The 17,598-nt window shown below is 43.9% G+C and overlaps 2 protein-coding genes across 2 annotated transcripts; both read left to right on the top strand.

The window, feature by feature from the left end:
- Positions 1 to 461: 461 nt before the first annotated feature.
- Positions 462 to 3,870, top strand: ppcdc (phosphopantothenoylcysteine decarboxylase). Its single transcript, XM_057051172.1, has 5 exons — positions 462 to 1,228; positions 1,420 to 1,515; positions 1,795 to 1,923; positions 2,011 to 2,179; positions 3,285 to 3,870. Exons 1-5 carry the CDS (start codon positions 1,085 to 1,087, stop codon positions 3,356 to 3,358), a joined length of 612 nt encoding a protein of 203 aa, XP_056907152.1. The 5' UTR covers positions 462 to 1,084; the 3' UTR covers positions 3,359 to 3,870.
- A 5,271-nt stretch (positions 3,871 to 9,141) lies between these two features.
- On the top strand, positions 9,142 to 17,538 carry c13h15orf39 (chromosome 13 C15orf39 homolog). The gene is made up of 5 exons (XM_057051152.1): positions 9,142 to 9,402; positions 10,686 to 10,820; positions 11,193 to 14,320; positions 14,871 to 14,905; positions 16,125 to 17,538. Exons 3-5 carry the CDS (start codon positions 11,245 to 11,247, stop codon positions 16,128 to 16,130), a joined length of 3,117 nt encoding a protein of 1,038 aa, XP_056907132.1. The 5' UTR covers positions 9,142 to 9,402; positions 10,686 to 10,820; positions 11,193 to 11,244; the 3' UTR covers positions 16,131 to 17,538.
- The last annotated feature ends 60 nt before the right edge of the window (positions 17,539 to 17,598 follow it).

Below are 17,598 nucleotides of genomic sequence, written 5' to 3'. Positions count from 1 at the left end.
ATTTATACTGTCGCCTAGTATACTATGCTATACACTGTCTAAATGCTAGTTGCATTTTCAATTAGGAATCAGGAAAGGCCATTGCAGCAAATTATAGAACTATAGTTTTAACATCTTGTCCAGGCAGAAATTATGGAAAGGAGGATTGATCTATAATTGACCCAATTTTTCACGCAGAGAAGGTATGATTTTTCTATGAAAAGGTGTGTTAATGAAACTTGAGAGAAGTGACAGTTGACAATGGGGTTCCTCTGGAGAGTGTGATTAGCCCAGCTTTATTTTAAATAAGGACAAATTACATTAACAAGTTATGGTCATCAGGTTGGGGATTCAGGTTCTTAGTGGAGAGAGAAGACAAAAGGTGTTTACGTATCACATACCATATGTAAATATTGGGATGTACTCCATTGTCGTTATTATCATAGACCACAGGGTGGCGGTGACGCACTATCATAGTCTGCTACCGTCGCATATACTCAGACGAAGAAGAAGAACGTAAACAGTGACAGTTCGAGTGTTCGGTGAAAGAATCGCTGATGGAAGCAGCAGATTATGGACTATCATTCCGATTGGAAAATCAAGGCTCTTGAAGATCTGAAGTTTCTTTCTTTAACAAAGGTTGCTGCTGGGCAGGGCTCTGAATGCTCAAAGCACCACGTGTTGGCCTGGATTCGCTTGATTAACAGGATTCGGGAGGGCGGAACACATTAACAAAGTCAAACCCAATACGTTTTTAAGGTTTATTCACAACTCTGAGACTGGACAGTGGTCTTACGGTGGATACCGACAGCACCGTATAGTGGCTAGAAACAGTAACACATGGTTACCTGGGATAGTAGGGTGCTAATTGACCCCAGAGCTTGATCCTTGGAAGGTCAAGGGTCACAGTGTCTCTCATACTTTGATCTTCATATTTGCTGTTTGATCCCATTTCCCGGCTTGTTAAGGCGCCTTTTAACTGTAGTTGTTTTCGCACCAGTAGGGTGTTGTTGGGCCTTAACCTGTAGGGCTTTCTCATATTAGAACACGTTTGGTGTTTTTGTTTGTTTGTATTTTATTCGTACGTATGTGAAACTGTAAAACTATGCAGACCGATAATGGTGTCGGTTGTCAAAAAACAGGGTTGTTGAAATCATGTGAAAGATTTAACATACTTGTTGGCGTGACGGGCAGTGTTGCAGCTTTAAAGCTTCCTCTTCTGGTGTCCCAACTTCTTCAACTTCCTGGAGTGAGTTTGTAAAGTATATTTCCATCATTTCATATCTATTTCTACACATTCTCACCAAAGCTGCAGGATGGCAATCTAGTCATGCACTACAGTATTTGGATGTTAATATCGAAAATGCCCCAGTTGAGTCATTGGTGATTTTATGAAGAATTTTCTCAATGTTTCAGCATTTTGTTGTTTGTTGCTTGTAGGTGGATGTAAAAGTGGTCACAACAGAACATGCCAAGCATTTCTATAACCCTGAAGAAGTATCGGTAAAGATCTACAGTGACAAAGATGAATGGGAGGTAGGTTATCTTATATTATACGATATCTTTTTGAATTTAATTTCTATCAAGAATGCATAATCAAGTTGAATGTATTTAAATGTGTTGTCATTTAACTTTCATGAAGTTAAATGACAGCTTCTGGTGTGTGAGGTCATCACGATTGGAGTCTAGGGACTTGAAGTCTGGTCACGTGATTGAAAATGTAAAAATTTGTCTCAAAAAATCTTCCAAAAAGAGGGAAGGAAGTGAGTCTTTACTACCGGTAGTTGCACGGTTGACAGCAATTTTCTGTTCCAGCTGTGGACTCACAGGTCTGACCCTGTGTTGCACATTGAGCTGAGGCGTTGGGCAGACTTGCTACTGGTGGCGCCACTTGATGCCAACACTCTTGGAAAGATTGCCAGTGGCATTTGTGACAATCTGCTGGTGAGAGGAGGGGAGGTTTTTCCTCAAATTGATTACATTTTGTTGAGAAGAGTAGATTCTCTAAAAATGTTGTGCCTTTTTTGACAGACCTGCGTGGTGAGAGCGTGGGACAGCAGCCGCCCTCTCCTCTTCTGCCCAGCAATGAATACAGCTATGTGGCATCATCCCATAACTGCCCAGCAGATATCCACACTAACAGAGTTTGGATATGTTGAAATTCCTTGCATTTTTAAGAAGTTAGTGTGTGGGGATGAAGGTCAGTTCCATCACCAAACTGCACCTTATTTTTAATAGCTGCCATTTAGTCTGGAACAAATCCTACAACAAAACATTTTTGTTTGACTAAAACGGAACAAAATAGACAGCACAGTTGCCAGATAACAGGAATGTTTGCATAATGAAAACTAGGTCATTTCAGTTATTCTTCGCTGAAGAAGGTTATTGCAGGGAGGGTTGTTTTATTGTTTTTTTAAATCGCAGAACTCCTCCACATTGAAATGTAATCATTTGAATTTTAAACTATCACAGTGATGGCTGCAGCAGGCAAGACAAGAACTGACAAATTAGGAGAGGAAAGGGGAATGAAAAAGTGAAGTGAAAACAGTGCAGGAAATATTGACATCAGTGCTCAAACTGTAGTGCATCTTAGGCATGTTGCTAAATGTTGTCTTAGACCTGGGTCCAACAATGATGTCAGTGAGCACGGAAACACTGACACTTAAGATGATAATAATACACAGTGCAGGTTAATCTCGTCCGGACAGATTTGAATATGAGGGTGTTTCCTTAAATAGTTTCTAACTTCACAAAGGCAAAGCACAATACTTAGAAGTGTAATGTTCCGGATCTCCAGTGCAGTCAACATACTTTCACTTTTTCCCATGTTATTATGTTAGATGGTAGATTCACCAGATTGGACATGATTTGGGGACATTCCAACTGCACTTTAAAGTCATTTTTGGGGTGGGGATTGCTAGTGTACGGCTTGAACAGTGCTCCTTACAAAGGTGGAACTGAACATGCTGCTGCTACACCTATAAACCCTTCAAGTATGTTGTCCGTGCAGATTCTGAACCACTACGCATCATCCCCTTTGACCTTATAACTCCTGCTATATTTGTTTCTGTATGGCAGCCCCTCCCCCTTCTGGCCCACACGAGTTAATAATTACCCTACTGCTTTCATGCATACACTGAAACCACAAACCTGCAATTAAACACAGCCGTGAAGGTCTTTATTTGCCTTCATAGGTGTGAGATGTCGCTCAAAACTTTTGACCTCATGTTCGAATAATTGTATTTGTGCATTTCTTTATCTATATGTGCTCTCAGTAATCCTGTAAATCTCTTCCTGTTTTGTAGGTAAAGGCGCCATGGCAGAAGTTTCAACTATTGTCAATGTTGTCAAAGAGTATGTGAAAAATCCTGATGAGTAATTTCAGAATCTGGGGGACACATCTAGTTCCAGAGAGAGAGTTTGTAGATTTAAATTTCCATCCCCTTTGGAGACAGGACCTTGAGCGCTAACTGTTGCTACCTGGTGCACCACTCATACACAGACATACAAGAGAAGGAATGTGTCATTTCTGAATGTTTCTGTACCCTAGGATGACCTGAATGGGACTTTTGAAGCAAGAGGCAATGTCTTTAACCCCCTTACCCTTACCCTTACATGACTGTTCTTTCAAGGTGCAGTATTTATTTTGCTAGCTGTCTACATGCTGTTTTTGTACAGCACAATCTCATTAAATTTGATTAAGATCTCTTTACCATCTTTGTGCCTGTTAATAATCCAATGACATGGTTATTTACTGAGTCTGTAATGAAAAATGTAAGGTGTTGATATTCCCACCCAGGCATTGTGGGTATTTATGTCCCTCTTACACTTGTCTGATGGTATCAAAAGTTGCTGTTTGACATTAAAAAAAGATTTGGACTGAAGACAAAATGTTTTTTTTCCTTCAGTTTCCCATGAGGGTTTGTGGCTTATTGTAGTTTGACAAATATTTGCAAAGTCAACTTTTATTCTAATTTTAATGTTTTACTTCCTGGAGGGTTATTAGTGTTATTAAAAACCCAGAGGGCAAACTTAAGCACACTCACTTTACTGACAAGAAGCAGAGAACTGGGATTAAACACAGTTGTTTCTAATACCTCCAATTCTTCACTTTTGTCAAAATCAAACCTCACTCAAATTGTGCTTTCAGTCTTTGCGTTTAAAATTCTTTTTGACAGTGTGTTTTCAGGGATTCTTCCTCGTAATTGTGCCATGTCAAGTTATCTTCAGACTTTGATGTACATTTCCTGGTTGTTGTCATGAGGAAATGGGGATAATGGGTTGTTTATTGAGGGAAAAGATAACTCAAGTGAAATAAAATAAATAAATAAAACCTGGCAGGAAAAACAACAAAAGCCTGACAAAATAGGGGGGAAAATACTGCAAGATTGGATTCAAATGTCCAAATAATGTAACTTCTTTAATGAAGTTAATCAATAGAATGTTTCTCTGTTATAGGAACACCAGTCTATTTACAAAACCATTAAATGATCTATATTCATATTCCACATAATGTTTCACATCCATTCCTTCTCCATCCAGTTCAGTGGTGGGCATAGTCAATGTGGTGAGTGATCAACCAGGGGGAATAACTGAGGAAGTGCTGTTGAGGACATGACACATGGAATCACGTGAGTGGCTCCCAAATGCAACTCGGTCATAAACTTGTCCTGCTGCCATTGGCTGCCTCGTGATTCCCCTCATGATTCCAGAAGAGTTACATCAGCCAGAACAACAAGGGGATTGTCGCTGAGGCCTTGGCGGCATTGCAGAGGAGTGCGCAGTGTGCAGGTGCACTCGATGTGAATAAACACCACGTGGATTTCTCAGACGCGCCGGAAGCACTGAAACAACCAACAGCCCCACTCTCAAGGTTCAACAGCGGCTTTCTTTCCAGTCAACCTATCTTTCTTGTTTCAAATACATGGATCTGACATAATGCCAGACTTTCAAGTTTGGAATTATCACTCCTGCTGACGTGGAGATTCCCTCTTCTTCGTGATCAGAAAAATCCAATAAGTCTAAATGAGCACATGAGCTTAGAAGAGTCAAGTTCAAAAAGTTTATTCTCAAAACAGAGATGGTACAACAGAGAAAAATGTAAGCGTTCCCGAGGGAGTTCCAAGGAAGAATTCAAAACCCAGTGTCTCGTGTCCATCTTTTATACCCTAAAATCCAGGCGTAGTGGACCACCCCTTACGCCTTATTTTGCCTACATAATTTTCCTTTCTTTTTTCAACTGGTGGATTTTTCTACTGACGTGGCTTCATCGTAAACCTATTCTACTGGGGTCTAAAATGGCGATGTCTTCCCCCTTTGCGCTTACTTTCCCATCATTCATTTTTATTGGTGTCAGGAATGCTTCTCTTTGGTTTTTTAAAAACAACAGGCGCAGACTTCGTTAGTGCTTCCGTAACAGTCCCCCCTGGCACTAATTGGCCAGCACCTGGCATTAATGACTTCGTACAGTGTTATTCATTGTTATCACATCTCATACATCATTGAGAGAGATGTGTTGTGGTAAATTTCTTCTGATGGTAGTCGAGAGGTGTTGATGAGGAAGGAATCTTCGTTCACACCGACTTGGTTATAAGAGATGTTTATTGGAGAGAACAGTCAGGCATCTATCGGACATTGCAGTTTGCCCAAGGGAGGTATTGAAGATCTCCGAAGTGCTTACCTCGATAACCCCTTCTTATACGGTCAAGTAAACACATTCCTTCTCTGTTGACCTCATAACACAATATAGCAAACCAAATGGCATAGAGTCCAATTATTACCAAAAATGGAAGTAGGAGGAAGGCCTCATGGTACACATTCTCATTAGAAGAACAATCAGGAGCCTCTGGGCCCCAGCATCCCTGCTTAGCAGCTGCTCATACAGGAAAGAAACAAGACATCCATCACGAGCTAATGAAAAGACAAAAGTCGCAGGAAACATATTGAACAAATGTGAGATGGAACCAGGACTGGCTGAAAAACAAGTTGAGGTCTTAAGGAGGTAAAGGCCTGCAAAGAATAGATACACAGGCTTCAGGTACTATAGTGTACAGATATTTCATCATCAATCACTCATTACGTATGACATTTGTCAGATCATCATTAGAGCAGAGACTCTCTTTATTCCATAGACTTCATGTCTCAAGGTCTACTCGTAATATAACACATTACGGTACATTGTTCACATTCTTATAAGCTAATTTAAAAATAACATAACTTTTCCAAGCCAAGGAAAAATACATTACACTGCCTGCCCTGAACAGCACTGGACAAGCCCTCATATTCTCGGGTGAGCCGAGAACAGGTAGAACCAGTACGCCTGTTCGGTTTCCAGCCTTTTCTTGCGTTTGGGCACGATTCTTTGGGCATCTGCCACAGACTGTGCAGACTCCAGGTTCAACAGGTTTCTGACCTCGGGGAACATTTAAAAGTGTTTCATCAGACTCCATATCCCGGGGGATCACCTGCTATTCTCATGACAACCCAGAAGCTCAGTCATTATAAGGTTAAAAAAAACACTTGGTACAGTGACACCACAACAGAGGCAACTGGAGTTAGACTGATGCCGGATAAAAATTTCAGTGCAAAAGTACACAAACTGGTTCATTTGCCTGAAGAAAATGAACCTTCGAAGCCAAAACCTGTCTCTGAGATGATATGTTTACTTTTAAAAATGAATGAGATCTTCCAGGATTTTTATGTATTTATGTATATTAGATAGTAAACAGATTCCTCACTTGAAATCAACTTTTGGAAATGACTTGCTCAAACTACACAGTGCATAAGGTCTCATGGCTCATCGTGCACATCAGATCGCAAGAGTTTTCAGAAAATCTCTCCCTGCCCCGCCTGGCAAATGTTGAGAGGATCTGCAGAGCAGAATAGTAGAATGCCCCCAGCATGAAGAAGACCAGCGGCTGTACCTGCTCACAAACGTTTTCACTGTGTTTAAATAGCTGAAAATAACTTCATTAATCACAACCACAGAACAGGTTGCTGCTAATGGGTTGGGGGGGTTGATGGCTTCAACATACACAAAGATTCGTGCTCCTGTCTCCCCACCAGACCCTTCATGCTTTCTGTTGTTTGGGCCAGAGCTACAGGAATACCATGGCAACATTAAATGGAGTCCACGGGGGGGATCCCAGCCTTGTCTCCTCAATCAAGCCTCTCTTTACCTGGGGGAAGGTTCCGCGGGGACCAAGCGATGCTGCCAACTTGTCAAGACTGAACGGAAAGAGCCCCTCTGGACGCTGCAGCTCACAGGTGACAGGGGACTGACATGATGCAAGCCCAGCAAGACATGAACTCATCCACAGAGCGAGTCGGGCAAATGGAAGAATTCAGCTCAGCAATCCTATTTTATATTCCCTTTTATCTAATTATTAGGGTCACATAAACTGCCCTGCATTTTATTTTAAAACTTCCTGCTATTTTCGGCAAAATTCAAGGCAGTTTGTTCAAGTTAATGGCTGACCTGATTTTAAACTTTAGCCCAGTGAAACATTAACCACATTCTGAGAGTAGGACAACATGGGCATTCTGACAGAGAGGGAGACTCCTGAAGAGGGGGATTCACAGTGTAAGAGGAAAGCAGAAAGAGTCTAAAAAGTGCTGGAGTCCATCAATGTTGAGTCCAGAGAGCTTTATTCTTCCTCACGGACTACAAAGCCTGAGTGGTCCTGCAGAACAAGCCAACGTTATATGCTGACGGGACATTTTCTATTGTAAAATGTGGGCGTTAGGGCATGGTGTCACTGCGTGCACTAGCTCTCTCGCTATCTTGGGCCTGTTTTCTATCTATCCCATGACATAATCTTATGCCATAACTCAGTTGAAAGAATGTTCTAATGGAGACGAAAGGTCCGGTTTATGTGGGAGCAGCACATAGTTCCCTCCCCCGCATTCTACCGGGGTGAAAAGTTTCTAGTTCTATATTTTTTCCCCCAAGCCCTTCTCTTTGATTTAAAAAAGGAGAAAACTAATTTAAGAAGAGATGACATTTACAACGTGCTCCAAGATCGACCTGACCTTCAGACACCAGCTGCTCCGGCACTGTTTGAATAATTAGACTTTGACGTGGAGATTTCCTCGTCTTCGTGATCAAAATATTCAGTCCAAAATGAGCACAGGAGTCAAGGCCAAAAGTTTATTAGCAAAAAAACAAGAAGTAAAATAGTGAGGAAAAATGAGCAATTCCAAAAGAAAACGCAGGAAGAACTAAAAACCTTCTGATTGTGTCTGTCTTTTATACTATAAATTCTGGGCGTGGAAGACCATTCTTTACCCCCAATTTTACTCATATATTTCTACTTTTTTATTGGTGGATTACTTTTTACATTATTGCCCACTAACCCTTTCTATTGGTGTCTAAAATGGTAGTTTACTCTTACACTTATTACTTTCTATTGGTGACCGGATAGCTTCTTTTTTTTAAAACATAAGTTCCTCCATATGTTCCATGCCACTGTGGTCATCCTCCTCCGTCTTGCATCTGACGTTTTTACTGGAGGTTTCTTGTTTTCAGGTTGGCCTAAATTCCCTAGAGACAGAACCATCCCTCCGGATGCTCGCATTCTCAGATTCCCTTAAGTATAGCTTTTATATTCCTCTCATAAGTCATTTAAACATCACATACCTTTTTTTGAACTAAGAAATAACACACAAACATTCCATAGCCTTATGAGCTAAGGAAAAAATACACTACAACTTCCCTACAAACATAATAGTCCATTCACAAATGTTTAGACAAATCAGAATATGATAATACAAGATAAACTTGTATACAGCATTTTACTGTTGGAACAAAGAAAAACATTCTCCTGCTTCTTTTTTTTAGAAATTCCCCACGTTCACCTCCTCTCCATCAACATCCGGGTGGGGTTCTTTTTTTTTTTAAATGACCCGTCCCGGAATGTCTTCACGGGAATGTGACCAATATGTAGCAGAAAAAGTGGAAAATCGTGCACGCAGGCACACAGTGACAGATAAGAGAGGTGCTTTATCTGATGCATGACGCGACTCCAAGATTACCAGAGGGCAGCAGGCGCCCCCTCCCCCCAGTTGCTACCTGGCCATCAGAATCTCAGCCAATAACACCATGAAAGTGGCCAAAGTAACGATAATGGCACTGATAAGCAGGAAAAGCCCGTCGAGGGGCGTGACTCCGCCTATTGATCAAAGGCCATCCTCCTTCTTTTTGTCTTTCCTTCAGTTTGTTAACTTCTTGAATCGCGGCGTGGATTTGGGGCGCGCCGCCGCAGCCTTGTGGCAGCTTAGCATCTCAGTTTTGGGGAGGTTTTTTGCACCCCTTCTTTTGCGTCCGGCCTGACCGAGCGTCTGTGAAGGAACGCAGAAGAGTTGCGACCAAATGTAGTTTCATGGATTGTTTTTGGAAATCGTTCCAGTCAGCGCAGCGCCGTGGTAAGAAGACGCTCCACCTTAAACTCCATTGTATTTATTTATTATTACTGTAATAAAAAAACTAAACTCATCAAATCTAAACTAAACTCATCAAGAGTTAACCCGTAACAAAACAGTCAGGCGACAAAACAGCTTGAAAAGATGGAAAAATGAGGTGCAGCCACAGTGGTGCGCGCTTGGAGGATGTGAAACTTTTGCCTCCACCGCGTTGTTGTAATTTATGGAAATCACACGCGCGTGCACTCGCACGCACACGCCGACATCGAGATTATACGTGTTTGTTTTCGTCCTGGTTCGTCTTCCGTTATTAAAGCGGGACATTTCTTCCGACAAAACAAGAAAAGCTGGTGCCTGTCCGCGCCGATAAGCAAATGCATGCATGCGGCTGTTGCGTGAGCGCGTCCTCGTGTTGAATTAAACGTTTTTCGCAGAGACACGTCGGATGAAGTTCTAGGTCAGACTCGCGGGAGTTCCGCTGAATTTAAGAACTTCAGGGCGGGCGACGAACTTTCGCCGTCGTTTTAGTCTCCCCACGTGGTTTGAGACTTTCGGAAGAAGCACGAACACGCACATGCACACGCCGCCTGCTTTTGTTTCACCTCGTTTCCTCTTCACGCGTTTAAACGGCGCAAACGCGGTTATGATTCGGTTTGTAGGAAGCTTAAGGCATCCACCTCGGGGTTTAATCTACTTTTATGTTTTATACAACCTTTGTCATGATAAAATCAATGACACGTGATAAAAGATCGGTGGATCTGACGGGTTTATGATGATAAACACCCCATCATGTGATGAGGTCATCTGTAGAAATGTCATTTAATCTCGTGTGACGTCAAACTTTAATATATTCAGGCAACCACGGGGTGTTGACTAACTTTGATCACTCTTTTAATCTATCCACTGATATGTCAGGGCTTTTAAAGCTTCATTGTGGTGATTCGGAGTTCAGGCAATACCAAGTTGAAGTAATGAGTGAATAATGAATGGTTCAGATGATCCTGTCCTGGGGGGGGCACCAGGCTGATATACAAAGTGCAGGTTTGACTGCTTTTAGACTTGTATTCATCATTACGGACTGATTATCTGTGCAACTAGTTGTCTGCAGAAATTATATTATTGTCCAAGCTGACACATTATCCTTTATATTAAGAAACTGCTTTATTTGCTAGTTTTCTGGACCGCCCACACAGCAGGATCATTTCTCATAAAAGCAGAGTTGCAGCATGTCTCAGAGCTAAGAAGCGTGCGTGGCATTGATCAATGTGATTTCTTAAATGCTGCAGGCAGACTTGAGCCCCTGTGACGAGGATACTGTCATCAGTTGCACACGTCGTCCTCGAGTCAAGACCGCTTTGAACCACAGTGCTATTCCATCAGCACCATAAGTGGTAATGCAGGCGGCTACAACATGAGCGCAGGTTTGTTTATGGCTGCATTTGGGGTGGGGGGGCTGTCACATTTAACACCTACAGGAAATGCTTTGCATTCTTTGCCATTAACGTACACGAATGGCTCATGCATGAAACTTTGAAATCACAATTTATCCTCACACTAGAATCGGAACTTTTACGCGACTTCCTGCACTTCTTGGTGCTTCCACTAGTGCTCGTCATTTGACAGTATGTGACATACATGTGATGAGGCACAAGATTTTTCAGACGGAGCCTCAAGCAGGTGGTCCTCGCATCAACTCGATTATTAATGCAAAGTGTTTATTGTCCTGCTATTGTTTTTCAGGTTTGATTGTTTAATCTTGATATTAATCAGCACTGTTCTTTTCGTGCTCTCAGGTCTGTGGCCACCTTGTTGCCCTCAGTGCAAAGCTTCGACACAGACAAGCAGATGGTGGATTCGCTCAGTAACCCGTTGTTTCAGTTCAAGATGCCGTTACTCGATGGTCTGGTAGCACCCACAGCATTGTCGAATCCACAAACGATGTCTAATTACCTTGAAAAGCAAACACCACACTACACTGAGGCCTATTTCCATTATGACCCCAGGGCAAAAGAAGGATCCCAGTTCACACCCCCTTGGAACGGCTCAAAGACTTCTTTGCTGGATGGTAGAGGTAGCACGAGTCACCTTGCTAGCATGGACGGAAAACAACACGTGTTTTTCAGACAAAACAGCAATTCTTCAAAAGAAGGCGCCGCTGTGTTGTCCACTTTGCATGCCGCTCCTGTAAAACAGGGCTTTACACTGTACACCAAAAGTCCTGGGGTCAGTAGTTCCACCACCACAGTTCCATCAGTTGCTCTTAGTAAACCAAGAAGTGCAGAAAATGACTCCACACCCCAGCCTGGAAGCCCGGTTTACCTGGCGGTTCCTAAACCAGTTTATGGACACAATCCCTGCTGCGGCGAGCTGTGCTGTGTGAGAGGACGATACTCTGTGGAGCCTGGCTATGCAAGGATACCGCACACAGTGTACAAGCACAACTGGATGCAAAGCGATGCTGAGTACAGCGAAAGTGCCGAAGTCCAGAAGAAGGCAAAGGAGGCATTGCTGCAGCGCAGAGGTTTGCAGTTTGATGCTGGTGTGGAGAGGATGAAGAGGATGGAGACTTGCAGCCCGGGCAGGGGGAAGCCTTTGCCTTCTATCATTAATCCAAACTACAGCAGATACCCCTGCACGTTCTTCGGTTCTTTTGGCGAGCAGAGCCAGCAACCCCCCCCCAGAGGCTATCCTAACTTATTCCCCTCCCATCACGCATACGAGCATATGACCTCAGAGGTTTATCAGGAACATTCTCCCATGACCAAATATGGCCATGTAACACAGCGCCCAGTGTTCTACTACAGCCAGGCAGACGTGGAGGTGGAAAACAGGAGCCAGTGTAAAAACAATGGTATCAAGCCCGGGGAAGACAGCCCTGTTGCAGTCAAACATGCGCTTCCCTCCCCTCAGGAACATTTTCTGATGCCCAGGTCTCTTCACAGTGAAGCTACGTTGCCTCATTTTCAACATGGTGCCTTATTGCAGGGTTTTGGTTACCCATGTTATGGAGGTCCTAGATTGAATGTAGGTGTAAGGCAACGCGTGCAACCACCACCTGTCGTGCACTCTAATAACGTGCATTTTTCCCCCACAAACCTCTGCCCAGATTACCACCTAGCCTCTGCAACCAGCCTGCACGAAGACAGCGGCAGCCTCGGTGACAGCCGATCAGGCGCTAATTCGTCGTTCTTCCGTGTAGAACAAAGTAATCCTCCCAGATACTCAAACCAGCCTTTTGTGGCCACGTCTGGCGTCGCAGTCAACAGGCTCTTTCACCCACCCAGCAGCCTGAACCGACCAGGCCTACAAACACCTGGCTTGAATGTGGAGAGATTCCTGTCTTTTTCCCCGAGTGGAGGCCAAGTCAGGTGTCCAAAACTTCCCAGCATCCATCCCATCTCCCTCGTCTCACAGCTGCAGCCGTCCCTGCATTACTACCTAGATCAGAGCAACAAAGCAGCACATGATCAGTCAAACGTCCAAACGAACATCAAAACAGAAAGTAAGCCCAACGACACTGTATCCTGTTTAAGTAGCCTAAAGAGAAGTAATTCTCAGTCCTCACCCCCCATTAAAGTCAAAGAGGAGACAGACTTGATTGAAGATGAGCCCCTCAAGAAATGCAAAAAGATGGAGGAAATGGAGACCACATCAGTTAGAAATGCAACCAAGTCACCTCCTATGCCTGTTATTGACACTGTTTTCAGCCTGGCACCTTACCAAGTACACATACAGTCTTCTGGAGTTCTTCATCCAGGCAGAACCCTTCACAGCGCTGTCCTGTTGGAGAACCCTGCGGTCCAAATGCAGCCGCTGGTGTGGGGTGAAAGGAAGAGTCAGAGTGTAAATCAGCCTGTCTGTCGAGACTCCAAAGAAGACTGTGTGGGCAGTCCAGCCCAGAAACCTCTGGAAGAAATACGGAAGCCCCAAGACATTAAAGTAGAAAAAGAGGATTTTGCTGAAAACTCCGTCGAACAGCAGGGCTGCCCCACGACGGCCGGCGGTCAACACTCTGAAGAGATGGCTGCATCCAGCATCGAATCCTTAGTGGTGATTAAGAAATGTGATCCTGAAGAACTTGAGATGAAGCCTTTGGTTGATAATGCTGAGATGTCAGATAAGCCTACCCCTGATGAAGGGCCAATGAAAGCGTCTCCGCAGAGCTGCGCGGAGGACGCCTGTCAGCAAAAACCCAAAGTTCCGTCTGAGCCAACGGAGCACAGGGCCAATTACCAAAACGGTCTACCGTGTCGGAAACTTGCCACCTCCAATACTGTTGTCCCCCGTGCAAAATGTTTAAGCCCTGCTCAAGCCCCAAACAAGCCGCCTGTACCGCCCACCACCCAAGATGTATCAAATCTAGATGTTCACCTGCGGGTTCGCAAGCACTTCTATGAACTGCACCATTCCCTCTATAAGTTAATCTCCAAATCTGTGTTTACCACTTCAGAACAGGAGCTCAGGAGCTTGTTGTCGCAGCTGGAACTCACTGAAATAGCATATCCCTCTAGCAAAATCAAGAACATGCCCTCCTTGTTAGGGGTCAAACCCCGAGAGCTTTGGTTCAACGAGGAAGTAAAGTCGGTGTTCAAGGAGCTCCTCAAGAGGTTGCAGGAGTACACCGCCCAGGCACGCTGCCCTTTTCCACACGTCATGCGCACGAGCACGGTGTTTCTCCCCATGCTCGTGCTGAAGGAGCTGCTGTTTCCGATGGTCCAGAGCAGCTTCATTGACCAGGTCCTTCAGGAGCACAAGGTGGAGCTGCGACCCACCACGCTCTCCGAAGAAAAGATCCTGCTGCAGCTTCATAAACGAGCGTGTTCCTCAAGGCTCCGGAGACTCATGTCCCTCAAGCACCTGCCCGACATCTATGCTGACTTGATCAACATCCTGTATTACACCTGCATCTCCAAACATCTGGGTAAGTGCGTGATCCGGAGGCGTTGTCATATGTTGCTTAATGAACTTAAACCTTTAGAAGTATTTCTGAAGGAAAATAAAGGCATGAAGCAACAACAGTGGGAAAAGGGGCACCATATATGTACTGGAACCTAAATGAAAAGTTACATAATGTAATTGGAACCAGGGTTTTATTGTAGCACAGCACCACGTGAATTATCCCCATTTAAATGCGATATTATATATTTTAAAACCCTGAAATGCATCATTAGCATTTGTATTATTATGGTTGGTTTTTTTTTAAAGACACGAACCAGTCACTGTTTTTTAAAGGGTCCAACAGCCAAAAAATATAAATTTCATTCAAGTGACCCTGTTTTAGGAAGAAATTTTCATTTAGTTTCTCTGTATTAACAAACTCTGTACAACTTTGTCAGAGCAGCAGCCTCTGCTGCTTTTCTCAGGATGATGGTGCAATTTACTGATTTGCCTGTTTATTGGCCATCTTGTAGCTAAAGAATCATAATAAACGGCACAAAAAAAATCATTATAAAATCCATTTATTTTCACAGAATCGACCTCTCCCGATGCCAAAAAGAAGGCCAAGGTATATTTATCTTTTATGTTGTCTCGCTACACTTTGCTTTCTCTCACCAAATCTCAGGAACCTGGTGTTTCCTTCATGACTAATCATAGGACAGAGCCTTTTTAGCCTGGTTGGATGGAGAAAGGGGTTAAAGCAAAGACGTGGCGTGGTCGGTCCTTTTGGAAAGCCCACTCAGCGCGAGGTCGCCTGCTAGATCAAATTTGCAACAGGAAGGAAGTGACAGCCCTTCTGCACGCCGAGGAAAGAACGGCATTTGTTTTCAGCGTCAATGTCACGTTGAGGTCGATGATTGTGCATCGTGATCTCATAGTAGCAGTGTGAGAAGTGTGCAAGATGTTTCTGTGGCAGAGTTGTGCAAGTCGAATTCTGTTATCACCCGTGTTTATCGCGGCACATATGTCACGCGTGCTAACCCCACAGAAACGAAGATATGAAACCGCATTTTCTCCATCCAGTAAGATAAGTTGTGCCTTTTGGATACATTACTTATGTTGAAAATTGAGCAACTTTAAACGGTTGTCAAACACCAAACCAGGATTGCCACTCTGCTGTCTGCCTCTCCTTTGAGTCTTTTAAAATAAAGATATAAAAGGGCTTCGAGATGCTGCTGTTATTGCACTAAACCACCAAGGAGCTCCACCTCGGTTTAGAATTGTGGCAGGAAATATCTACAGCCGTATCTGCCACTTAGGTTGCATGTGGTGTAATGGGTAATCCTAAAACAGGTGGTTTCTACATCACGCTTTTTTCTTTTTGATGCACAGCAGTGTTTACTGCAGAGATCAACACCCTGTAGCGGTTTTTCCGTTTGGCTGCATCGCAATGGGCTTGAAAATAAATAGAAATTAGAAGTTTATCTTGTCTTTCAAAGCCCAGTAGGCACTTTTAGAGAGCGTAACACTCGTAAACAACCTCTCCTGCACTCCTCAAACACAGATTTAAGTGGAGGCCGAAGTCACTGACTGATTAGAGCTTTAATTGAATTTCCATTCACTGCTGACATGAACAGTTCACGTGGTCTATGAGTGTTCCACTGAACATTTCCTCGTTTTCTAACCCCCTAACAACCTTTTGTTCTATCTCACCCTGCTGTCTCTGGAAGATCACGCTCTCGTGCCCACTTGTTTCCCTGATCACTAATCCTGCACATTTCAGCCATTTTTGTATTCGCATACATGGGTAAAAAAAAATCCTAATTTCTTATTTCCTTGTATTGCAGGATTAGATGCGGATAATCCTGCAGCCAGAGTGAAAGATGAAGTATTTGAGGTCACCATCGGCAAGGCTCCAGTCTCACCAACCTCACCAGCCTCGCCCACAGAGTTCTGCTCACTGAGGCCTCTGAAGACCTCAAAAGGAGAATCTACTGAAGCAACCAATAAAACAAAAAGCAGGATCAAGACCTCAAAAGGAGAATCTACTGAAGCCACCAATAAAACAAAAAGCAGGATCAAGCACAGTTCGAGGCGCCTCTTTTTGGACGAGAGTTTGACTGATGAAGAGAAAGTGGACGAGATAAACGGAGGTGTGACGGTCACTCGTGGCGGTGACGATGCAAGTGGCCCTGGGGACGGAGGGTCTGACTCTGTGGACGCAGAGCGGGATGCTCCAGCAAGCGTGACATTCGATAATTCATGGATGCGTCCTTTAGACTTTGAGGAAGTTTCTCCCATTGATGCAGAAGCCCACACGGCCTCAAGCCTCCTGCCTCGGTCGACCGCAGCGGCTAAACCAGCCGCCGGAGCCAAAAACGGCTCAGGCGTGATCCTCAAACTCAGGAGGATGTTTGGCACCAACCTGAACAGGAAAAAGGCCCGGTACCAGGCGATCTCAGATCGTCCCCTCTCACAGACCGAGGACAGTGAAGTGGACATCAGGGCACCTAAATTAACCCACCGGCGGCAGCGAAAGCAGAGCTTCTGCCGCGCCGTCAGACCCATCGGCAGCTCTTCCAAAAGACCTCTTTTGAAGATTAAATACTGCCCCTACCTGTCCACCTCCTACGGCGCTGAGCACAGAAGAGGCTGGATCCTGCGCTCAGCAGTCCAGCGGGCCAGGAGCATCCACTACCCAGACCTGGTGGGAAAGACAATTCACCATCTATATGAGGAAGACGACAAATCAGAGGTTTGGTACAGGGGAGAGGTGCTGCGTGTCCACGAGGCCCACGCAAACCCTCTGAAGACCATATTTGAAGTCAGGTATGATGGTGAGCCAGAGTGGAGGTATTACCTGGAACTGCTGATAGACTATAAAAAAGGCTGGCTCAAGATCGAAGACTAAGTTCAGGTTTAGGTCAGATGACAAAGTGTAACAACTGGACGTCAACAGATCTGCTACAGATTTTCCTAATGTCCACTGGGATGACAAAACTGTGAATTTAAAAGTTATCCGTAGTTATTTCCTAGTAAAAGGTCACACCGGCATGTTAAATGTCATCTTACAGTCATTTTTGATGTTGACACAATTATTTCAATGTGAGTTGTGGTTTTGGTAGCTGAGTTTGTCATGCAGTTAGGAGCTGAAAACATTTTTGAATGAGATTCCCCTTTTGTCACTTTAATTTGAATTTTGTACCTATTTTGTACAGATGTTTACTTTTTAACTCATTCTTAAATGGTTTTGGAAATGCGGGGCGTGTTCTGTAGGCTCATTTTCAAGAATTCAGTGGGATTTATTGAGGCTAGGACTAT

The sequence above is a fragment of the Takifugu flavidus genome, chromosome 13, assembly GCF_003711565.1.
Source record: "Takifugu flavidus isolate HTHZ2018 chromosome 13, ASM371156v2, whole genome shotgun sequence".
NCBI lineage: Eukaryota > Metazoa > Chordata > Actinopteri > Tetraodontiformes > Tetraodontidae > Takifugu > Takifugu flavidus.
This window is presented reverse-complemented; position numbering and strand designations above follow the sequence as displayed.